Here is a 25115-nt window from a genome sequence, read left to right on the forward strand (position 1 = left end):
AACAGTAGTTGTCTCAGTTTATAGCAAAATAACTCGCATGGGTAGATATAGATAACACGGATAGTTGTCGACGCAGTGTTTTATTTTCACGGCACCGCGGCAGAGGCATTGTTCAGCCCCAGGAGGTCGGCAGTTGCTTTCGCTCGTCACTCCCGGCCCGGTCACATATATCCACCCGGTTATCTGCCAAACACATCCGCTGCAGTGAAACCACCCCTGGCCTCCCGCATCTCCTTCCGTCCTGCTCGCGTACGTCACTGTTCTTTATCTGTGGCTGACCACTGCTAACGTTACCGGCTCACAGACTGGGCTGGACAGCAGGGACGATCAGTGTATGCCACTCTATTACAGGGCTGAGCAGTGCGAGTCGAGACTGATTGCCGAGAGCGGATCACGGCTGGTGGGGAGTGAGAAGAAAGCGGGCGAAAGAATGAGATCAGACGCAGACGTTATGGCAACGAATGGTCGATGGCGGGATAGCGAAATGCTCCGCGGTAGCCAGGCCACGATTTTGGACCGGGATATTTTCGGTTTCTTCTGATAATCCGACCGACCAAACCAGCGGTTTAGCCTTCCTCGTTATCAATTCCTAACACGTGTACTAGACCATTATCATAATTTCGATCTAATAACCCATTCGGTAGGCATTCACAGGCCCCATGGCCACTACCACCGTAATAATTCTCCACTCATGCTTAGCTTACAGCTGCGCGGTTAAGTTGCTCTGTCATCCGTACCACTCCAGGCAGGCGCCATCAACCAAGCCTGGTCGTTCCGAGGCGGCAGCGGCGGCGGCTGTGACGGGGTAGCAGGGCGGGGGGGGGGGGGGGAGGTAGTCGGTGGGCGGGGACTGCGGCGGCCGAGCGGCAGCAGCCAACAGTACGACGGCGGCAGTCACGCCGGGCGAGTGGAGTACGGCGGCCCCGCGCTGCAGTCGATGCTGCTCCGGAATTTGTAATTCAGCCCACGGTCGCCGATTCATCGAATCCAGTTGGTGAGTATTGAGTAACGCTGCCTGAGACTGGGGATGGGAAGGCAGTGAAGGGGCTGTGCTGTCAAACGGTGTTATTGATTATGCGTGGTGCTGGCACGGTCAGTTGAGTTCCAAGGCTTGCGGTGTTGCTTTAGAAAACATACAAACCCAGCCGTTTCCCCGTGTTGATGCAAGGATAGAGGTTTATGTAACACGCAGGCAACGCATAGGTTGCGGAGCGATCTTCCTTGCACCCTGCTCTCTCGGCTTTGTGGACTCTGGGTTTACGGGAGCGACGAACTTCGAGGTCAATCGATTGAACGGGCGATAGTTGGTTGGAAAAGCCGCGTGTCATGCTCTGCCCAGCCACCGACATCGTCACCATTAGATGGTTAGTCCTTGGTTTGGGTAATTAATTCACTATCTTTTAACAATCCAAAATTAGCCTAAAATGAATGATTTTTTTTCATTCATTTTAGGCTAATTTTGGATTGTTAAAAGATAGTGAGCATACGGTTATTCTTCTACGATATTCAATCATGCTGCTCATTCTAGTACTTCACCACCTTATTATAATTAATTCACATTTAAATGCGACTTAGTTGTTCTTTACTGGGCGAAGAGGTAAACATTTCAAAGCAATTGAACTGGAAGTGTGTTGAACATGACTACATACTTGCGACCAAATTTGAACAAGCCAAACTTGCGACCAAAAAACAAGTTAATTGATGAAAAATAAGGCAGCTTGACCGTTCATCTCACTGTAGTCCGTTCAGAAGATCGACTTGGCTCGCGGCGGTAAGCATCGAAACCCATGACCACGTGCTGCCAGTGCACCTACAATGACATGCATCTATATGTGTCTTCAGGCATTCTTAGCTTTGGGTATCGGTGCATGTCACGGTTGACATTTGAAGACATCACAGTAGCACAGTCACTTTCTCTTCACAAACACTGTGCGGCTCCGGGGTTCGGGAGCCGGCGACAGGGGCTCGAGGCCGTGTAATGATTCAATGAGCTTCGTCCCGTCTTCCCCAATTTTGTGCCACCCATACTCAGGCCCGCTTGCTTTCTTCTTTTCACACAGCTTTCCACGCATTGGCATAGAAATATCAAGGCAATCTCCTAATATTGACCCAAAGCTCATGAAAATGAATCTTGCTCCTCCATGACCTACAGTTTATGTAGTTTTGTAGGATCGCATTCGTGTCATAACAGTCAACAGTGCCACCTCACCTACGAATCGATCAATATGATCCATATTCCATTGACCTCATCTACGGAATTTCTTGCGCTCAATGACCGCAGAAGACCTACAGAAAACGTCTGACAGCGGCACCATGGACAAAAACCACGGTTCACGGTCAGACGTTCTTCTCTCCGAGTCCGGACGTTCCTCCCTGCGTGTCAGAGTCGGCTGGAGTCACAGCCTGGGGCTATCCTGAGAGAAAAAGTCCCATTAGTGCAGAGGGTCGGAACCGACGGCGAAGGTCAGGCAGAGCGGGAGGAAAGGGAGAGGCCAAGATGGGGTGAGATTGGAGAGCGTTTTAAATTATGGACTGTATCCAAGTGATCAAAGTAGGAATGCAGCCTTGGACGGTGGACCAAGTCAGGGTAAGTAGATATCACGGTATGCATGATAGTCAATGAGCAATATGAACACTTCGGGGCCCATGGGTAGGTACACAGTGCACAGTGTAGCTAAGCTAAGGACAAGGAATCAAATTCGGAATCTTCAATCGGTTATATCTGTGGCGCCCTGAAGGATGTGTTATATCCTAAAACCAGCCTTGCTAGAACTTAACGACGGTGAACCAATAACACCTGTCGATTAAAAAGCCTGCCTGAGCATTAAAGGGAGCTGGAGTCAGAGATCTGGTCACGTAGAAGCCGAAGGACTCGGGCGGGCGTTTTTACTTTTTACCGTTCGCTCCTGTAACGGCCGACTGATCTGGTGACCAGTGACCGAGTGATCGGAACTGGCAGGCGTCACTGTCGGCATTTAAACGAGCAAATCGGTATGCGGTCAGTCGTGGCATGAGATAAAGGATTCGATGTTAGTTAGTTAGAAGTGCATATGCAATGCAAGCATATGCTGCTTTGGTTTGGTAGGTAGTCTGAAACAGTCATAACTCATACAAAAGGTCGCTGTTTGACATAAAACCATCGGGACACTATGAAAGCATGATCTCATATCTTCTCGAAAGTAGATAAGAACAAAAAGCATGTTCATTTCGACAGCATTTAGCACATCAAAAACGATGGCTTTTTGCCTAGAGCCGTTCGCGCCGACCGTTGTCCTTCGTAGCCGTTCTATTGTCCGGCTTCATATAACTGAAAACCATTCTACATATAACACCGTTTTGAGCTTGCAAGCAAGACAGTATTCAAAGAAATTAGATGCAGCGTCAACGATGGTTTTCGCTGAAAACGTCAACATTGGGAATGACAGACCTCGCCACCGCAGAAGGTAAAAACCCAGCCCTAAAAAGAACATTAAGGCCATTGCTCGAACCATCGTGCATGCACGATAGGGATGCGAGGGAATATACATCGGCGGACACGACCATTGGACAGTGATAGAGGAAAAGAGATGAGTAAATGTCACCAGTCATTAAATCATCGTTGCGTCAGCACAACAAAGTCGGGATAGTTTCAATAATCAAACGACGGTGGCCTCCATCAACTGGTTACGCAACTTGATGCCGTCTTCTGTCGTCAACCCCTCGTCCTTTCGCTCCCCACAGGACCTGCAGAAGCCCCCGAAGTGCCGGTCCCGTCGGTCGCGATGGGCGACACGGCCGAGGAGCGTCGACTGTCGGAGGACCGGTCCCGCACCGCCAACTGGAAGCGCTGGGGCCCCTACCTCAGCGAGCGCCAGTGGGGTACCGTGCGGGAGGACTACAGCGCTGATGGAAACTGGTGAGAGATGTCACAGATTACAGCAGGGCGAGCGGGAGTTTGGTGGTCGAGATGTGTGCATGTGCCACATGCATGAACTATGACAAACACCTACATAAGGATTCGGGAACCATACTACCATTGATGATTTGCCAATTTACTGCCACTCTAACAGGGTCACAAATCAACTTCAGTTCAGAAGCAGTTCTTCACATAACACTTTGTCTGATTAAGCACAGTTTGGTTCTAAGAACCGATCGGCCCTGCCGCGGCTGATTGGCTAAGGCTCTATTCTGTAGCTGCTCCCTCCCATGTCTCCTCCCAACAATGACCCCACCCATTGCCGTCAGCTGGGACTACTTTAGCCACGACCAGGCGCGCTCCCGTGCGTATCGCTGGGGCGAGGACGGTCTTCTGGGCATCACCGACCGCCAGTGTCGGCTCTGCTTCAGCGTGGCGCTGTGGAACGGCAAGGACCCCATCCTCAAGGAGAGGCTGTTCGGTGTCACCGGACCAGAGGTAAGCTGAACGGTGGAGAGGGAGGGAAAGAGGAAGGAGATGTAGAGGAGGGAGGGAGAGAAGATTGGCGAGGACAACAGAGGCACTGCATACGAGCGAATTGAGGAAAAACATGAATGTATGATGGTTGATTTCACACATGGTTGGACTTACTCTTGCTGTTATGATTACACATCAATGCCATATTTTTGAAGATGTCTTGATTTTTACATACCGAAGGCGATTTTAATCAAACGATACCACTTATCCTGACTTTGCCCTCAACAAAACTGAGTCGCACATCCATCCATCTCACCCAACCGTCCTCTGCACGTCAGGGTAACCACGGTGAGGACTGCAAGGAGTGCTACTACTACCTGGACTCGACGCCGACCCACTCGTACATGAAGGCGCTGTACAAGTACCCGCAGAGCGAGTACCCGTACCAGCAGCTGGTTCAGGCCAACCAGGAGCGGGGCATCCACCAGCCGGAACTGGAGCTTGAGGATACCGGTACGGGGCTGCCGTGTGCGAACCGCGTAACTTCAATGTTTTAGTTGGGAGTATTATCTGTTGCTTCTTATAAAAAGGCCCGGGAAACAAACAATAGTGTTAACAACAGTGTGGTGATTCATGCTCTGTTTGCCATCAGCCGTGCTCATACGGCCAGACGTCTGTCCTTACCAATATTTTTGCATCCCAACGAGCCGGGTCACTATCAGATGTATCGTACCTTATAGGCACGTTACCGTCCCGTTTCCCACCATGGGTGTGCTACCACGGACACCGTTCCCTTTACCGGCATCGATGTGTTAGGCCGTCACCGTCCCGTTTCCCTCAATTGATGTGTTTCCGTCGTTACCACTCCGTCTCCCATCGCCAGGTGTGTTTGACGAGAGCCGGTACTGGGACGTGACGGCAGAGTACGCCAAATCGTCACCCAACAACGTGCTGATTCAGATCACAGTGGCCAATCGGGGCCCCGAGGACAGCACCATACACGTCATACCGACACTATGGTATGTCGGCTCAACAGTGGCCGGTATGATGGGGATGTATGTTGGGACGGATTGTCAGCCGGTGATAACAAATGTTTGGCAACAATGCATGCTTTTATGCATTGTGAAACCAGACAACTATATGTTTCCCGTGTTCTGTTTTGGCTTATCTGTATTACCCTGCTGCAAAGCATCAAACTACCAGAACAGAGCACCCGCTGACCTTCAATTTCATCATTCCCGATCAGATACCAGACCAATGTAAGACAAAACAGGGAGCAAGTACCGAAGCCAGCTAATTCGACTCCACAAAAAAACATCTGTTGCGTGTCATATTCGATCTTGCCCGAAGCCGCGTATTAGTGCGCGTTTTCCGTAACCACGCACGCACAGCCCACCGCAACTGACAGTTGGATCTACCTCCCCTCCCCCCACACACTCCCTCAAACACACCTGGTCGAGCCCAGGGAAAGTGTTTGCCGACGCTCTGGGCCGGCTCTCCGCTCCGCCGCCCTCGGCGACTTTCCTCCGAGCGCCCCAGGCAGTTGTGGTCGGCCGTCACTCGTCAGGGACGAGGCGGCTGGCTGGCCGGGGCGACCGGGCAGCCGGTGGTGGTGGTTTCTTTTCACCGATTATGGCCGATGATTGGGTGTTGACGGGGGAATTATGGGTAAGGCTAGGGCAGAATGTTATCAGAAAGCAGTCATCGATGAAATGCGTTCGAATGCAGTTTATGCCTATAAGAAAAGAGCAAAAATACTTGTATTATGTCGTTTATTTTGACTTTGATAATATTTATCCAGCAATGCAGCTATTGTTATCCCCATAAACTATGTCTTTCTCCCTCTTTTGCAAGCTACATTTAACCGGCAATAGGATGTGCAATGTGCATGGTTCACTGCAGTCAGCAGCACCCGGCATACACGCACCCACGCAAAACACACACTCCTCCTCCCGCAGGTTCCGCAACACATGGTCCTGGGGCTGCACCCACGAGGGGTGCACGATGAAGCCTCGGCTGGCAAGTGACGGGCCGTCCCGGGTGCGGTGCACCCACGAGACGCTGCACCCCTACTGTTGGGAAGTGGGGGAGCACGACGGGAAGGCGCCTGAGCTTCTCTTCACGGAGAACGAAACCAACCACAGCCGGCTGTTTGGCGGACAGAACCGGACGCCGTTCGTCAAGGACTCCATCAACGAATACGTGGTGCACGGTGAGACGAGCGAGGGCTGAGTCAAGATTTCTTTACTAATAATAGGGCGGAGTGGGATGAAAGGGATCTTGTAGGAAGAAACCAATGACCATAAGCGAGCGTGAGGCCTGAGGCATTTAGAAGCATTATATCGTCGGGAATGTAACATGTCTCCTATTCTTCAGCATCAGGTCCATCTCACTTTTTACTCTAACGTACAGAGTGGTAGCTTCATAGTAACTCCAATAAGCCTACTTATCAGAACTATCACAGTCTAAATGCAAACGCAGCGACATGTACATAATTATACCGTTCCGCTCTAAGAATCTAGCAAATCACGCCGACCTTAGGATAACTCACTGCACACATTACCTGGGAATTGCAACTGATGGCGTGAAATGACAATCAGCCACGCACCTAGCTTCTTGACCGAGCGCAACTAATTCACACATCCCTTCCCTAGGTAAGAAGGAGTGCGTCAACCCGAAGGAGAAGGGGACCAAGGTGGGCGCCCACTACGTGCTGCACGTGCCGGCTGGTCAGAGTGTCACACTGCAGTCGCGGCTCTACCAGGTGAGATTGGAGGAACGAATACGAACACACGTCCCCGTGGCGATTAATTGGTTACTGGTCAGACAGCCGACGGGCCTGTGAGATTTAGTCGTTCCAATGCATAGAGTGGTCAGCCAACAATAATAGCTACGTATTGCACCATAAATCAATGTACATTTATGTAAATTATTACGTAATGCACTGCAAACCTGTCAAGCGATTCGATTCGACTGTTTATTATTTGCCCAACACAGGAGGACGAAGCTGTTACACCAGCCCTAGGGGAGGATTTCAACACCAGCTTCAACCAGCGAAAATCAGAGGCCGACGACTTCTACGCGGCGGCCATCCCGGCGCGGCTGAGCGCCGAGGAGACGAACGTGGCGCGTCAGGGTCTGGCCAGTCTGTTGTGGACCAAGCAGTTCTACCACTATGTGGTCAAGGACTGGCTGGAAGGCGATCCGGACCAGCCGAAGCCGCCGCAGCAGCGCCTGCAGGGCCGCAACAGCGACTGGATGCACCTCTTCAACCGGGACATCATCTCCATGCCCGACAAGTGGGAGTACCCTTGGGTGAGCCACGCTTAGAGACGGTGGGTCGAGAGGGCCGTAAAATGTCGGGGAATAAGGCGTGGGCATTAATCGATGGGGAATATCTTACGCAGTGGGACTGATCCTGATCTTGCAGATAACATGTTACACGTTGCAAACTGTGGCGAAGTAACTCGCGTAAGCTCATAGCTATTCGCTGCACTCGGCTCTCAAGCCCGACGGCAGGTACTACCAAATGTGGCCGATTAAAGTGGACAGCGTATGCCGCTTTAGTATCGGTTTGTGACTTTCTGTGTTCCACTCCACAGTACGCGTCGTGGGACCTGGCGTTCCACATGATACCTTTCGCGCTAGTGGACATCGACTTCGCCAAGGACCAGCTAATGCTTTTCCTCAGGGAGTGGTACATGCACCCCAACGGACAAATACCAGGTATGTGGTTATCCAGAACACTAATGTATCGGAAAGTAAAGAAAAAAAAGACACTTCTACGGATTTCAATATAAGTCCATCGATTTATCTTCCACCAACAACTGCCTGTTCAGATGCGGCATAGTCAATAGACAATGGCATAACAACAATCGTGAATAAAAAGTGGGCGATTTAGCGAATACATTTACATTCTCCTAAATAAATCTTCAACCTCCCCATCAATGGTCAAGACTGAGTTTTCTCCTCAACATGTCCATAAGATTGAGCAGATACCTTCGTTCTCAGCGTACGAGTTCGCGTTCGACGACGTCAACCCGCCAGTGCACGCCTGGGCCGTGAAGAAGGTGTTTAAGGCGACCGGGCCGCCGCGGGAGCGGGACACCCAGTTCCTGGCCCGGTGCTTCCAGAAGCTGATGCTCAACTTCACCTGGTGAGTTGGTACCGTCATCTCTCTTAGCCTGAGAGTCAGTTAATGGCAGGTATGTACCAGAATATCTCGACGATGGTGGTGATGTATTGAGGTTTTAGCGAAGTTGCGGTCTGAAACCTTGACAATGGTGACTTTGGAGTTTCAATATTGTTGTCTCCAATATCCCTGCATCAGTGACTTGACGACGCGTCCACATATCCTTCATCAGTGTTATGTTCTTTCCTTCAGGTGGGTCAACAGGAAGGACCCCCGCGGAAAGAACATCTTCTCGGGCGGCTTCCTTGGACTGGACAACATCGGTATCTTCGACCGCTCCAAGCCGCTGCCGATCCATGGGGAGCTTGAACAGGTGAAATCACACATAAAGTCTAACGACCTACATGTCTCATTCTCGTTATCACGACTGACAGTAACATATTACTCTGTTACGGGGATCTTGGAATCTGGTGTCACTCTTATCAACATCACGATGTCTAATGCTGTTCTCGCTTCTCCCATGCCGTTCGCCAGGCTGACGGCACGGCCTGGATGGCCTTCTACTGCGTCATTATGCTCGACATGGCGCTGGAGCTGGCCGAGGTCGACCCCACCTACGAGGACATGGCGTCCAAGTTCTTCGAGCACTTCATCCACATCATGGACGCCATCAACAGCGCCGGACAGGGAGAGGGTGAGAGAACGAGAGAGAAAGATGGAGGCGAGAGAGGAGAGCGAGGGCGCGTAGTGAGGCTAGATACACGTTGTCGTAGATCACGTTGCAGATCATGAGCGTCTTTATCAAAATGGCAAGCCAATGGATAGGTCGATTCTCAAAGGAGGACAAACAGCTTACCCTAATATCCAGCATCCGTAACGAGGCTCGTACGACGCTACCAGCAGTCTCGCCTATCCAGCTGTCCCCGTAACACCCTCTCCTCCTTCGGCAGGACTGTGGGACGAGCAGGACGGCTTCTACTACGACTTCATCAGGACCGACAGCGGCACCTCGATCCCGCTGCGGGTCAGATCCATGGTCGGACTGATACCGCTCTTCGCGTGTCTCGTGCTCGAGGGCAAGCGCGTCAAGAAACTCACCGGCTTCTGGAAGCGCACCGAGTGGTTCATGGTGAACCGAAAAGACCTCTTCGGCAGGGTAGGTACTGAAGTGGTGAATTTGCCTTTAGAAATCGCGAGAAATGTCAATCCTTAACCCAACTAAAAGAACCATAAGATGCAGTTGCAGGCCGGTGTTCAAAATATCGACATTTTTAATATTGAAAAAGCATTCTTATATCAACGAAACCATCGCAGTGTTTGTTCGATCCAAATAAAATATGTTATCATGCCTCTCGCTGACGTCACCATTCTTCAGGTGGCGTACATGACGTCATCAGAGGACGGTCTGGGTAACTTCCTGCTGGGAATACCCACCGAGAAGCAGCTGGTGCGCGTGCTCGGCTACCTGCTCGACGAGGAAGAGTTCCTCAGCCCCTACGGCATTCGGTCACTCTCCAAGAAGCACAAGGTATGGTAATCATCTTTGTAGTGTGGAGTCACCATGGTACGTCACTCGGCTCTCCAAACTTCTTCAACCTTCAGGCTTCAAGTCTCCATTAAGTCATTAGTTTCCGAATTTGACTGACCGTTTACGTTCGGTCTGATAAGGAACGAATCACTGTAGGAATTATCCTCAATTAAATCCACCTCACCCATCTCTCGCCCCCAGGACCACCCATTCGTCGTGCACCTGAACGGCGACGAATACTCCGTCCCCTACGTCTCCGGGGAGTCCAACACGCACCTCTTCGGAGGCAACTCCAACTGGCGCGGTCCCATCTGGCTGTGTGTCAACTTCCTGCTCATCGAGGCGCTCGACCGCTACTACTTCTTCTACGGGAAGCGGCTGCGCGTGGAGTGCCCGGTGGGCTCGGGGCAGCAGATGACCCTGAGAGAGGTGGCCTGTGAGCTGGCGAGTAGACTCATCAAGCTGTTCCTGCCCGGCCCGGACGGAAAGCGGCCCTGTCACGGTAAGAAACGGCGGGAGAGGGGCTGTTCAGAACGCAGAGGGTATATTGTGGTGGATGCTAGGTATTTTTTTAAGTCCCAACAAGAGGCAGGGAGGAAGCATCTCCCATGCGGTCAAATACCGGTAGACGTGTTAGTAAAAAATGAAGGAACCTGAAATGGTTGCCCTTTACATTCGACCCGAGTCTAAATTGTATGCCTGCAAACATTTCAAGCTCGAAATAGACAGACCACTAATTATTCCAAATTTCCAATAACGGAACCTGTGCCTTCCTCTCCTTCCGTCCGCAGGCGACTCGAAGCGGTACGCCGAGGACCCGTTCTGGCGCGACCTGGTGCTCTTCTACGAGTTCTTTGACGGCGACAGCGGCCGTGGCTGCGGCGCCTCGCACCAGACCGGCTGGACGGCGCTGGTCGTCAACTGCCTCATGATGAAGCTCGGCATGAGACACGCCGGCCTCGCCTGGCGCTACGATCCCGTCGAGTGACACGCTGAGTTTCCCGCCAGGTCAGGTCACCAGTCAGTGATGAGGATGGGCCCGAAGGACTCGTCATAACTAGTTCACAGGTCGGCTTACCTGGTCTAGACGAGGGAAGTAGTGCGATAAATCTGAAGACCGGCGGCGGCGGGATGACAACAACATATCGATTGAAGACGACGGGACATGGGAAGAGCGCCCGGAAAGGTTCCAAAAGTCGCGGCAAATATGGGGGCCACTGGACTCAGACTGAAGTGATCAGGGCAGTCCAGACAAGGTCAGAAACATGCGACGAGACATGGCGGCGTTCACTTACAAACAAGAACAGTGCCAAGGATCGCGTGCCTTCATTCCGTGGAAAGAACATTCCTATTCAAACCGCTATAGGGTTGGTCTGAACGTCTCTGTTTTAGACATCTTTAGAGTTTAGGTTCTGTAGAATGGTAGGTTTTATGCTGGCATATAATCGAATTGTATTGAGCGCTGAACTGGAGTCTTTATATAGTCACCAAGCTTTTAAGAGTGCTAGATTATATCACAGGGTGTCTATGGCAAGTTCAGAATGATGCACTATATTGCAGTTTTCTGCGATGGTCCGCCTCCAATGATTCTTGCTGCGCATAATAATGTTGCCGTCGTTGTAGATTCTATTCATCCCCAGCATGGTGTAGGTGGCGGGGTGACGGTATGGCGGACGTCCCGCGAGTAGTTCGATCGATTTCCGTGAACCTTGTGCATCATGTATCCTGATAGCGACTTGGACACCGAAGACATGACGCTCGCTGTAGCAACAATACAGTATTGTGAAATTTAGAGGGATGTCGTGCAGGCGCCGATGCGTGGTGCGTTGGTGCGCGTTCGGGGGGGGGGGGGGGGGGGACGTTGGGTGGCATTCGGATACGGCCTGCGGGATAGTGGCCAGTGAGAGCCTCCCCGTCACTCGACTCGATGTCATGTGATGTAATGCCCAGGCAGGCCTTATGTAACGTCATGCCATTTTCCTACCGCTACCCCACCGCAATCAATAGGCCTGCAAGCACGCTTAAAGGGACCATCCCACCTTAACATTAGTTTTGAGTTGAGATAGCCAAGTTTGCGGCCAGGCTCAGAAACCACCATTTATCCTGGTCGCAACCCCCGCAGGTTTATGGTGTTCAAGAAATTTCTTCCCTTTACTTGCAGGGTGGGACCAGCTTAGTCCCTATCTCTTAACCATTAGCGGTTTTTCGATGACGTCAGCAGTCATTTCAACGCCCGCCATTCCTTGAACCCGAGTTTTGCTGACCTTGAGCTCCCTTTTTTATCAACGTGAAATCCGTCGTCGGCGCTGACATGAGAAGCCCTAACCCACAACAACAACAACAGCTGACATGAGAAAGCCTATTGCTTTTCATTTTAATTTGAATATTAGAAGATACCCACCACTGGAACTTGGACTGATATTATACCAAGGCCGAATATGATCAAGCTGCCTGCTATATCTGGAGCTTGGTGTTCAACTTCAACATGGAATAAAAAACAAAATATCAAAGCAAACTGGATATGGTACTGCAAGTGAAAGTCCAAAGAAATTTGAAGAGCTGACAATTGACATTAATTCTTTTCCTGTAAGGTTTCCATATGGAAATCACACCATGAAGAAATATGTTTGATGTTAACAGTTGAAAGGGGATTGATCTTCCAGTTTTGACGAAAGACGCTGCTGACTGTCTTTGGAAAAGGATGTCGGCATGAGGTGCAATTGTGCTTGTGAAGTGGTTATAACTGGTCTTTTCACAGTATTAAATTAAATGTGCCATTGCAGCCAAGTGTGTTATCATATAAGGTAAAATCAAAACTACAATGTTGGTTTTACGAGCATTGAGAAGGCTGGTAGGTAACACCTGCCTGTGCTCGTAAATCACATGCTGCCAAAGTATTCTAAATTAATTTTATCATACACTTTTGTTGTCCAGAATGGTTGCACTATTGTTTGGTATCATATTATTCCATGTAAATATGGTAGTGTAAAGTCCGACCAACATGTTACCAGATTTGAAGCTGTTACGTTACCTAAGTACCTGTTTTTTACTGGCGTGGTGAATGTCACCTGGATTTTGTTTTGAGGTGCAGACCTTGTAACTCTGACTACATGGGTTTGAAACTATTATCTATTCTGTTTTTACTGGCCTGGTGAATGGCGACTGATGTTCGTGGATGGCACTGAAACAAATTTTGAGTGTCATGTACAGTGTTTTAATACAATGCTGAGGGCTGAAAGTTGTCTTGTTTAGAGTGGTGAACGTTCAGGATATGCCAGCCACCATGGTGGGTCAGAGTTAATGTGTTGCAACTTGCAGTCAGTTCGGCTTCGGCAAGCACATGGATGGGCATACGCATCAAGACCTGCTCTGCCATACTTTCAGCCAATTTTACCTAGGTAAGTCTTTTCTTTTTTTCTGCCAAAAGCTATGACATTGTGAATTTCAGTGCTGTGGCCTGTGTGTAGCTTTCAGGAAAGCAATTCTTAATAAAGCTCTGATAAAGTGCAAAATCAGCAATGCAGCCCTCTATTACATTTTCTACAACATCTTACTTGTTCCTTGCATGGAGAGAAAAATGCAATGTTATGAATTCGTTTATTCACATAATTTGACAAGCATGCAGTTACCTGCTACTATCACTGCACAAAACAGAGCAGAAAACATAAGTTGATCAAACACAAGACACAACAGAAGTTTACAACATAGGGCTGCCGAACCTGCTTCCTCCCACCACAGTTGATGCCATTTCCTAGCCTGGCTTGATGTGAGCACTGAATAGCTGCTCTGTCTAATTACAGCTCACTACCATTCAACTTAAACTACTATCTTTAAAGTAAGAGTGAGAGCGTTCAGTGTTCATAGCAGCTCGACAGACGACAGACAACAAACATCTTGACAAACCAACCAGTATTTGATTTGGCTAATGATTTATGTGCTTGTTGTATCATGGCCAAACTACTTTAACAGCAATAATCCCTGTTTCATCTTGATCTTGCTTTTATTTCCATTTGAACTCAGATCTTGAAACAATCATCTGAAGTGATATCATCTACTGGCTTCTGTTTCTCTTGAAAGAAAGTTTAAACAACAATGATAAACTAAGGCAGGAGATGTGAGTTGTGGCAGTAGATTTTTGATTCAACATATGTCAACCTTATATTGCTTGAGACCTCTGTGACAGACAAACAAATATTTATAGTTTTTTGATAGTTTGGATTCTTGGCTTGATTTAGCAGATCAGCTGTGAACCTTGACTTTGAAATCACATAAATGTCATGGTACCCGAACGAATCCTCGCATGACATTTCTTCGTAGCACAATTTTTCGTCCGCATTTCTTCGTCTACAAATCTTCGTCGGTGCATTTATTTGTCCCTCAATGCTTACTTTTGCATATAGGTATTTGCGTTGAAGAAGAAATGCGAGCCGATTTTCATATACCCTGATGCGAGACAAAGTAATGGGATACGAATAAATGCCCTGACGAAGATTTGCAGACGAAGAATTGCGATACGAAGAAATGCCATAAGAAGATTGTCCTGGAATCCTTTATTGGCCATCATATATTGACCTTGATAAGATAAACGCATCATTCGCGCAATATTTGTCGCACTTTGATACCAAACTATTGCTTCCAAATGCCGACGTAAAGAAAACCTTTACGTGACGTCATAGAAACAGCGGAGTTCCCAAAAAGTAAACAAAAATAAAAGTCTTATATCTCGAAAACGGGTGAACATTTTCCGGTAAAATTTGGTAGATGTTCATTTTCGCTCTTTGTGATTCACGCTACATCACTTTTATGCCAGTTCATTAACTTTTTTGAAGGTGGGAGGGTCCCTTTAACCCTTTCTACGGATGAAATTGGACACCGAAGTCCTAACAGGGCCCGGATAGCTCAGTTGGTAGAGCGTTAGGCTTTTAACCTAACGGTCCAGGGTTCGAGTCCCTGTTCGGGCGAGGTTTTAATTACAAAATACGGTGCCCTTGGAGACCAAAAAAAGTCACGGGGAACGCCCATTGCCTCCGCAAAGTCGGTCCCCGTTCGGTCCTCCCACCAAAGCATGGCGAACGCCGGTCAAGAAAAGAGCCCAGTCGCTCCAGCGCGTCGTGAAAGAGGAGCTTCAGGGGAATTGTGGAGTAATGCATTTGATTTGCGTGAAAGCATGGCGATGAGAGCGTGGTTCAGAAATCCAAGTTTAATAAAATGGGGTAGGTTATAGTATGAATGGCGCAGACTGGAATGGTCTATCTTCAGGCAAACTGGTTGCAATAAACAAACATTCCCAGGCTAGTTTGATGAGAAAAAACCTCATCAACAATGTTTAAACGTTCTAGCAAGATGGTCTAACAAAGCCACACATTATATTCGCTCTTGTGTAAGACGACTTAAATTGGACCGTGACAACTACGTAAAATATCGAAATACCAGGTAACGTTTTGATTTGACGCTATGCGATGATCTAGGGATTCTTATGAAGGTCAACGCAGCAGCGACACATTGAGGAAGTAGGTAGTTTGCGATATATTTGAACTATAGAGCTTCCTGTGGCATGGCATGCATCAAGTAACACCCATGATGCATATAAAAGCGATGCAATGCTACACAGCTCAACGGTCAGGTTGACACAGGTCGCAAATGGCAGTGAAAGGAGCGCAGTACCACAGTCAACAGGCTAACATTTACAATATCAAGTGGTCCAATACGATTGCCAGGCGACGGCATGGAAGCGAGCGAGGTATAATAGTAGTTTTTATAGTAGTTTTTTTTATAGAAGCTCACAATAACTGAACACAAATTACACCCGACTTATACAAACGATGTTTTAACCAAGAAATGTTTACAAACAAATGCACCGGCAATTGAACTTCGATATCGTACTTCGATTGAAATTATTTTGTACTTTGAGTTGATCGTCTGTGTTGCAAGCTTGATGAGAAAAGTTAAATTCGCTGTGGCCTCAATTGATTTCCGCATTCAGACTAGCCTTCGTTCGTTTGTCGATTGTACCAACCATTTGGCGACTTGGTATGGCTCATGGGACACTCGGCAATGGACAGTATCACTGGACCAACGACATCATCCAAACCCATCGGCAAACATTCGATTCAGCAAACATAATAATCGCTGTCAGCTACGTTATAATGCGACAGAGATTATCCCAATAGGACTAAGTCGACTTGGGATCACACAACCCGTTCCCAGGCTTTTGTGCGACCTCTGGCAGCGAAGCAACTAATCTCCTTCTCGTTATCCAACAACTTCTCTGACATCGCCCACCCCACCGACAACCTCGGGCCTATCACCCACCCCGCACTCGTGCTGACCTGACCTCAGCTGACCTCGTGGGCCGCTGTGAGCGAGCTGACCTGACCTGGGGTCAGTCGGAGCACCCGCTCGCCGGCCAGGTGTCCGAACAGCCGGGCGAACGGCGGGTACGTGGTGAGAGCATCACGCCGACCGACCAGCACCAGCTTGTGCTTGGCGCGTGTGACGGCTACCGTCAGCCGCCGGTGGTCGCTCAGGATGTCCGTGGTCTCCATCTGAGGTCAGAGGTCGGGCTGTTAGAGGTCAAAGGTCACAACTTCAAGGACAAGGGTAATGACTAGGGTCATATTATGCTAGATTTCAGAAGTCCTGGATCGGAGGTACGAGAAGAGGTAGGACGCGGGACATTATTTTCAGACGACAGCGCTAACCGTCGCCGTGCCAGATTCGCAACTACTTAGAGCAATCCTTTACACGATCAGCAGCAGACACACGACAACATGAAATAAAATATTCCGTACGTCATTATCAACACTAGAAATCCCTTTTCCATTTTAGTCATTTTATGCGCATTTTAACTGAAAATAAAGGGAAAAACAAAAGACCACACCCCTCCCCTCTCCCCCTCTCGTACTCACGCCGTCCGCTCTGTCGCCCGTCGAGTCGGTGCGTCGCGCTGCGGTGCGGGTACACGAGTACAGTATGACCGACTTGTCCCGGCCCTGGTACTGGTCCACGGTGTTCACCTCCACGGCGGCGGGCAGGGAGGCGCGCAGCAGTTTCACCTGGCCCCGGTACGGCGCAATCACACCCAGGTCCGCGGCGGGCAGGCCGCGCTGAGGGACACAACAGGGCGTGGTTATGGCAAGAAAAGCGGGAAAGCGGATATTTGGTGTAGCTTCAGTCAGTATAAAAATCGTAGACGTAGATCAAGTCTATTTATTTACTCTATGCCACTTTTTTAAAGATGCATCAATAATAAATCAACATCATCTAGGTATATGTATGAAGTGAGTAGACGTGACGAAAACAAAAATGATTTCACTGCAAAAAAATTAATTCACCAGGCAACCACAATGTACGACCGTACGCTTCCACCGAAGCACAATCTTCAAAAATCCTCCCTAACATCAGTGACGTACCCAAGGGGGGGGGGCACGGGGGCCAAGGCCCCCCCCCTGAGCGCCTTCGGCGCTCAGGGGGCCCCTCAGGCCCCAGGATATTTTTTTAAACACCGGATAAAACGTCTTTTACTCGGAAGAAAAATTGATATTAAAGTTTCATTTATGTGCCCCGGGTACCCGAGGGGCCCCTGCAGTCATCCAAGGGCCCCCAGTTTCCTGGGCCCCTGGTCGCCTAGGGGGCCTCTGGTAGCCGGGGGCCTGGTCTCATGGGGGCCCCTGATAGCTTGTGGCCCCTAGTCGCCTAGGGGGCCCTGGTCGCATGGGGGCCTCTGGTCGCATGAGGCCCCTGATCGACTGGGGGCCCCTAGTTGCCTAGGGGGCCCTGATAGCCCGGGGCCTGGTCGTATGGGCCCCTGATAGTCTGTGGCCCCTAGTCGCATGGGGGGCCTCTGGTTGCATGATCTTGAGGCCCCTGATCGCCTGGGGGTACCTAGTCGCCCAGGGGGCCCCTGGTAGCCGGGGGGCCTGGTCGCATGGGGCCCCTGGTTGCCTGGGGCCCCCAGTCGCCCCTAGTCGCCTGGGGGACCCTGGTCGCCTTGGGCCCCTGGTAGCCTGGGATCCCCTGGTCGCCTGGGGGCCCCTGATCGCCTGAGGGCCGCTGGTCACCTAGAGGGCCCCTGGTCGCCTGGGGGCCCCTGGTAGCCGGGGGCCTGGTCGCATGGGGTCCCCTGGTCGCATGGGGCCCCCTGGTCGCCTGGGGGCCTCTGATCGCATTGGCCCTTGGTCGCCTGGAGGGCCCTGGTCGCCTGGGGCAGTGGGGCCCCTAGTCATCTGGAGGACCTGGTCGCCCTGGAGCCCCTGGTCGACTGGGGGCCCCTGGTCGTCTGAAAGTACGCTTATCACCTGATTGATCCCAAATCATCTGAGTGGCTACTGGCTACTGGATATAAGTAGTGACTGGAGTAGGCACTCATCTGAAGGAATCATCTGAGTGGCTACTGGCTACTGGATATAAGTAGTGACTGGAGTAGGCACTCATCTGAAGGAGCCAATATCTTTCACGGTGCCGGAGATATCACAGAAAAACAAAAAGGCTAAACTGAATACCCCCCAACCTTGGCCCCAAAGGCGTCATTGGCTAACACAGGGATGTGGGTCGATTTGCAATCGCATTTCCTCCTAAGTCCTATTCCTCCAATTAATACAGAGTGTCCCAGAATTACCCAAACATTTATTTTCTGGCTAAAAGTACAATTGCGCTCGATTCCTAGTGAAACATATAATAGCCGCGTTTACATAGGGCTAGTTGCCAGATAGTGGAATTCCGATAACGAGACATTTATTCCCCACTATTATATTATATACCTACATATCCGGAATTGGAGGATGTTCAGTAATTGAGGCGCTCGCTCATAAAATGCCGTGCGTTTCATGCACACTCCTCAAGCAAAAATACTTTTACTTTCCAATTTTCCACATTTTCTCAAGGCTTAGACCGTTACAGAGACCGTTTTAATTGACTTTGATGAAGTTGAACGCGACAAATCACAACTAAATGCTACATTAGGTTGTAAAGAACTGAATTGCGTTTTCCCACACACGTGGCGTTTTCTCACCTACGTCTGCAGGAGAGACCGGACCCACTATGCCCCCCCCCCCCCCACCATCGAAAGGTTCTTCATGACTCCCGGGGGCCCCCGGGGAACCGGGGGGGGGGGGCGCTATACACTGTAGGGGGCCCCTTCGAAAGCAGGTGGCCCCCTCCTGGGCGAAATCCTGGGTACGTGCCTGCCTAACATACCAATATTTTCCTATCGCCCGAACCCACTTCCCAACACATCCTCTCCAGTCCCCACTCCAGTCCCCACCCACCTCGACCATCTCGGCGGCGATGTGCGCCACGAGTGCGGCCTCTGCGGCGTTGGAGACCGCGCCGTGGGCGTCACTCGAGTGCCGCCAGTCGAGGTCGGAGGTGTCGAGCATCAGCAGTGAGCGCTCCATGGACGGGTGGAGCGCCGACGACAGCCACACCGGGTCAGATGGCTGCAGGCGGGGGGCGCCATTGGTGAGAAATAATTGACTTACAACGGACACGTGCACAAGTAAATGGAAATTACGAAATGAAGCACAAGTAAGCATATCTGCTTGTAATGCTCATTTACCTTTTGTACATGTGATAAAGGGTGGCCGGCAGTAAAAAATTATGTAACGAAAGGGAAGATCCATCTTATCCCGTCTCCCATCTACACATCTCTCCCTCCCATCACCCCATCTTTTTTCTCTCTCTCCATCCCTCCACCTCTCTTCACTCACTCTGCTCTCCATCGTCCTCACAGTCGCCGCATCAACCGTCTCCGACCCACAGCTCAGTCTCCCGTCATACGTCAGATGATTCGCCGCCGCCGTAAGGGCGCGATTCATACGGTACTGCAGGGTCAACTGGACCGTATTGCCTTCGGCGGCCAGTCGACTGAACAGACATTCGTCCATACCCCTGCGGCGCGCTGCCGGACTCTGTATGACCGGGGGTAGCTGCTCGGGATCGCCGACCAGCACAAAGCGGCCGGCCAGCAGCGCCGGCGCGATCGCCGCCGGCTGGACGATCTGTGGACCGGGCGGGACGGGTGAGAGGGAGTTCTTAGTGGCGGTGGGGGCTGACCGTCAAAATGGGTCAACATACATGTAGAACCGCCTTAAAACATCACTTAGAATACGCCAGTCCATAACGGTCACTATAGACCACGATATATAGTGGTCTATGGCCAGTCAGATGCAGAGAGTCGGTGGTAGATCGGAATCTTAGCTATTTGGAGACCGACTTCATACACAAATCGCACCTACTTCAGTTACTACGAAAAGCAATGCAACCGTGCGCCGTCTGATAAGCTTGGTTTGAGATGTCCCGTTACCCCTATGAGTTTCAGTGTACCTGTGAGGCCTCGTCGATGATGCAGATGTCGAACTTTCTGCGCTGGAAGACCGGGTGGTTGGTGCCCAGACACGTCGTGGCCACCACGGGCTGAGGGAAGACGGCATGTCGGCCGTCAGTTCTCAGAACATGTTCGTTGGCAGCAGGTCGACAGAATAATTTAACAAGCTCAACCAGTCAGGCACCATATTTTTCTGACAAACGGTATAACATTAACAATTTATGTATGTAAAAGCAAGAACACCGAGGGTTGGAAGAAATTTATGCATATAAACGGGGACTAACTAATTAGCTATCCAACAATACTTATACATTTTCGCATCGAGTAAGGAAACTTTATGCGTGTACTCTCGAACACATCATCACCTTGGAGTCGTAGAACTTCTCCATCTCCTCCGGCGTGGTGAGCGACTGTGTCTGGATCTCTGCGCTGAATTTCTGCAGCTCGGCGTGGACCCGGCCCGGCCGACCCAGTCGTACAAAGTCGGTGAAATGCTCCTGGAGTGGCGAATATGGGGTTCGGTTAGTGAACTGGTCAGCAGGTTGAGGGTAGGGAGATGCGCCGACACATGTGCAGCAAAGTCGGCTGAGACCAGGGACAGAAGATGGAGGGAGGGAATCTCGGTCGACCCGCCCCCCCCCCCCCCCCCCACCATCATTAACGGCTTTGTGCAACGAGAGTTCTAGACTCTAGAGTAATGCCTTAAAATCCTTTGATGAAGTTCGTGACTCTGGTGGCAGACGCGGTGGCAACTGACCTTCAGTTTGAGCAGGACGGTGTCCACGGCCGAGTGGGTGTAGCTGGCGAGGAGCACCGAGCGGCCCATGGTCACCAATAGACGCACCAGCGCCACGATTGTCGACGTCTTGCCTGCGCCAGAATACAGTACATAGTCACCAGCGCGTTACGATCGGCGCCTGCTACCTGAGCAAAATACTGAGTGCAGCACACGATTGGAAGAAGATTGTACGAGATAAATAGTGAACAACAGGACACAACCCTGCGACTTCCAAGCATCCAAGAAATAAACGTCAGTCGTAATTCCGCTTGCTCCACTCGACCCTCACCCTCTTACAGGTCTCCCTGACTCCCATTCGTTCCGAATCTTTATCTAAATTCCTGGCATGCCCTGTACGAGCAGCTGGTATTCTAGCCACTCCCTGTCACTATCTTGCTGTCTCTTTATTCTGCCTCACCTGTGCCCGGCATGCCCTGAATGAGCAGGTAGTCCTCAGCCATCATGACACGCAGCAGGGCCCTCTGCTGCAGTTTGTTCAGCGGCCTCAGGATGTCACGACACTTGGTGATGACCAGACGGCCCAGACCCGGCAGGAACGACGGCGGACGACTGAGGGTGGTGAGAGAGGGGGGGGGGGGGGGTGAGCTGTTGACGGCGAATGTTTTAGCGATTGGTGGGGCCCTTCGAAGACACAGAAACAGGTCATGTTTGAAGAACTTCAGATCAGAGACCTCTTGCACCAAAATCCTCTTGTACCAATGCTTGGATTATTTTGCATCGTAAATCCAAGACTCAAATGTGACAATTTGCGTGTAAGATTTACCAAGCACCTGTAGGATTGTATTGGGCTATTGCAAACAAATTTACCACCGTTTGATTAGCTTATTCTGAAACCGGTTTTTCGATTTTACCTAGCTAGGTAGTTTGGTGCAAGAGGCCTCAGCTTTATATTTGTTTTAACCCGCGCCCCGTAGGGGGGGGGGGGGGCGAAACGGCCCCTCCCTGTCCTTTTCCGTCGATATCTCCTAAACGACTGGAGATATCGCCACCAAACTTTCAGAACCCCTCCGGACATCAATTTTACACATTGTGACCAAAAACTTTTCCAGAGGCTATGATAGGTCGGCCACAAATGACATCAGAATGACGTCATGTTCTGTCATTTTCGACCGAAAAAAAGACCTTCGCGAGAAGACCTGTCAGGCCTACAGCTTTGAAGATACAAAAAAATGATCGAAACATAAAAGGTGTAGAATTGACAGGGCTACAAAACTGCAATCTCGGATTTTTGAGATTTTTGAGTTTTGACCCCCAAAAATCAAAAAAACATTTTTTGGATATATTAGCCGTAAAATCAAAAACGTTTTCTGAGTTTCGAAAAAACGGAATATATGTGATAGTACCTACCGTCTTCTATCTACATACCAAATTTCATATCGATACCTCGTTTTTTGGCCAAGTTATAGCGAAAAAAAAAACGTTCAAAAATGATGACGTCAAATTTTCAAACTCAATTTTTGGCAATTCTAGACCTCGTAGAGCAGAACAAATACCACCATTAGACTCCCCGTGACGAGCTGCATCGAATCGATACCCATTTTATGCAAAATATCAACTTTGAAATTTGACCTAATTTGACCTGACCTTGACCTGACCTTCATCAAAATGTGACCCAGGCTGGCCCCAAAGGCTGCCTAACCCACATAATCGCATTTGTCATGTAAAATGGACCATAAAACATGTATCACACGCAGACTTGTAAGCGATTCAACTCTGATTGAATCGATTCTCATGAATCGCTTGAAAATGCCGACTCACTGTGATTGAGTCGGTTGAATCACCTATGTCACCATATGAATCCTGATTGAATCGGTCACACATGGAAACTGCAAGTGATTGAATCGGCAACTCATCGATTCAAGTTGATTGAATTAACAAAATGATTCAATCACCATGTGCTGGAAATTGAAGTTGTGACCATATTTAGTACTATATTATATATAAATATATGTGGCATTTGCATCATAGTCACACATAATGCACTGCAATTTTTTTGGTTTTTTTTTTTTCTCATTCCATTTGTGTGTATTTGGTCACATAGTTTACATATAACACATTTTTGACTTGAAGAAATAGCACGTGATATCACCATACACGATTTACACGCACGCGCGCACACACACACGACCGCACATACACTCATACGCAAGTAGGCGGTCAGGGTCGTTCCGCCGCCGGTGCCGCTCAGAACCTGTGCCCCCTGCCGCGTCCGTCACAGTGCCCCGTCAGCACCCTCCACGCTGACTACTTGGTTGCATAGGTCTTTGTGGAGGTAAAAGAAAATATAGCCGTTTCTCTGGGGTCCATTAACCAGAACGTCGGTCTCGTCGACACAGCTGACTCGGCGATCGTCATAGTGGAACCATCGGTCCCTGCCGACGCTGTATACGTCCGACACGTAGTGTCCGGAGTGCGTGGCGCTGCCATAGTGGCTGACGACGCTCACCAGCCGGTAGGTAAAGTCGCCGGCCAGGTCCACTGAAGAGAGAGACTGGTCGTCTTTCATGGAGTCGGCGTCCAGCACCACACGCTCGGCCTGCGCTGACGGCGGCGGCGGCTCGGCACCGGTCGTCGGTGACGGGGGGCACGTCGGTGCCGCGACTCTGGCCGACCCCGGCGAGCCGGCGGTGGCGGTCTCTGGCAGGCCAGCGGTACCGGCCGGCACTGACGACGGTCCACGGGCGGTGGACGACGGCGACGGACCCGAGCTGGGCGCCTCAGACTCCTCGAAGTCGGAGAGGGTGTACAAGGGAGGTTTTGTGCACTTCCACTCGGGAGGCCGGGTGACGTCGTCCGCGACGTGCTCGTTCAGCGAAAGGAACTTGGGAATGCCGACATATGCGCAGATTTTCTTCGAGTCCTCCCCAAGGAAGGCGTACCGGTTGAGCTGGAGTATCAGCGTCCTGGGCAGCTGGCTGATTTTGGTGGTGACACGGCACTCGTCATGGCGGCAGTGCTGACAGAGTAGCTCGCGCCGGTCAGGCTGCATGCTCAGCCGCAGTGCGTCCTGCAGCGTGGGCGCCTCTGTGCCCTGACGGCGCGGCACGCTGACAAACCAGCTAATGTCCTCTTGCCGTTTCAGCACGGTTTCATGGCAATTGGTGCACATATAACTCTCGACGGTCTGGTACTGGAAGTTGTCTCGCACCGGGTTGTCGGTTGTCCGCCGCGCGTCGATCTCTTCCTTCATGGTGTCTAGCAGGCGAAGCAAGAACTCGTTGGCGTCCTGCATCTCACTCCCTTGGAACGCCGGGTCGATGTCGGCGAACACGTTGCGAAGGTCATTAAGATGGTTGGCGACTGATTTGCTGAGCGCCTTCTGGCGCAGCACCATCAGTTTGGCGACGGCGCGCATCGTGCGGCCCTGGCCGCTCTCGTCAAAATACTCGTTTGGTATTTTGTCAGTATTATAAATGCGCACAGCTATCATTATTGAAAAAACATAAAAATTTTGTTTTAAGTTTTTTCATCAAACTGTAAACATAAAATTATACATGTCAATGCATGAAGATGAAAAATGCATGTAAAGTTTCTTTCCATTGCCCTAAAATCAGTATAGTAATCAAGTTAACAGTAGCAGTAAGCAGGCGCACATTGCTCAACACACATGTTTTAGATATCATGTTAATCTTTATATTTTCAATACTCTGTTTCATCAGGACATTTGTGAGCAAGCAAAACATATTGATGAATACACAATGCATGTTCACATTATAATTTGGTAACCTTAGTTACTGATTTGATTTTGGGCTAAGGGTCATAAATTGCTTGATCTAACCCATGGATTACACCCATGGTCTTCTCACTCACTTTACATTTCCCAGCAGAATTAGCAATTACCTATCAACGTAACTAATTGGAATACCTTGGCTTATGAGCATTGATGGATCTGTCACATATTGCCGTGTGGTGGCTCCCAATTACATAAAAGTAAAGATACGATGGCAAAAAGTAGATACA

The 25115-nt window shown here is 50.1% G+C and overlaps 2 protein-coding genes and 1 non-coding gene across 4 annotated transcripts in view; 2 read left to right on the forward strand and 1 right to left on the reverse strand.

Moving 5' to 3' along the window:
* Positions 1-3239: 3239 nt before the first annotated feature.
* Positions 3240-11824, forward strand: LOC122378930 (uncharacterized protein YMR196W-like). Its single transcript, XM_043360614.1, has 16 exons — positions 3240-3443; positions 3721-3895; positions 4225-4393; positions 4711-4885; positions 5256-5391; positions 6331-6584; positions 7027-7136; positions 7370-7687; positions 7975-8098; positions 8384-8528; positions 8757-8877; positions 9039-9198; positions 9455-9660; positions 9880-10032; positions 10234-10534; positions 10824-11824. The coding sequence occupies exons 1-16, from the start codon at positions 3374-3376 to the stop codon at positions 11018-11020; spliced, it is 2814 nt and encodes a 937-aa protein (XP_043216549.1). The 5' UTR covers positions 3240-3373; the 3' UTR covers positions 11021-11824.
* A 3096-nt stretch (positions 11825-14920) lies between these two features.
* Positions 14921-14993, forward strand: Trnak-uuu. The gene has a single exon. It is a non-coding gene; the product is annotated as a tRNA-Lys (tRNA).
* A 546-nt stretch (positions 14994-15539) lies between these two features.
* The window catches only part of LOC122378931 (DNA replication ATP-dependent helicase/nuclease DNA2-like), a 46769-nt gene continuing 37193 nt past the window's right edge, over positions 15540-25115 (reverse strand). For both annotated transcript variants that reach the window (XM_043360617.1, XM_043360616.1), the window contains exons 11-18: positions 21553-21704; positions 21114-21226; positions 20722-20853; positions 20356-20445; positions 19740-20030; positions 19299-19469; positions 16941-17138; positions 15540-16577 (exon numbers count right to left, since the gene is read on the reverse strand). In XM_043360617.1, coding sequence (XP_043216552.1) covers positions 16368-16577; positions 16941-17138; positions 19299-19469; positions 19740-20030; positions 20356-20445; positions 20722-20853; positions 21114-21226; positions 21553-21704 — 1357 coding nt within the window. In that variant the 3' untranslated portion in view covers positions 15540-16367. The remainder of the gene's footprint in view (positions 16578-16940; positions 17139-19298; positions 19470-19739; positions 20031-20355; positions 20446-20721; positions 20854-21113; positions 21227-21552; positions 21705-25115) is intronic.

The sequence above is a fragment of the Amphibalanus amphitrite genome, unplaced genomic scaffold (assembly GCF_019059575.1).
Source record: "Amphibalanus amphitrite isolate SeventyFive unplaced genomic scaffold, NRLGWU_Aamphi_draft 000068F_arrow, whole genome shotgun sequence".
NCBI classification, from domain to species: domain Eukaryota; kingdom Metazoa; phylum Arthropoda; class Thecostraca; order Balanomorpha; family Balanidae; genus Amphibalanus; species Amphibalanus amphitrite.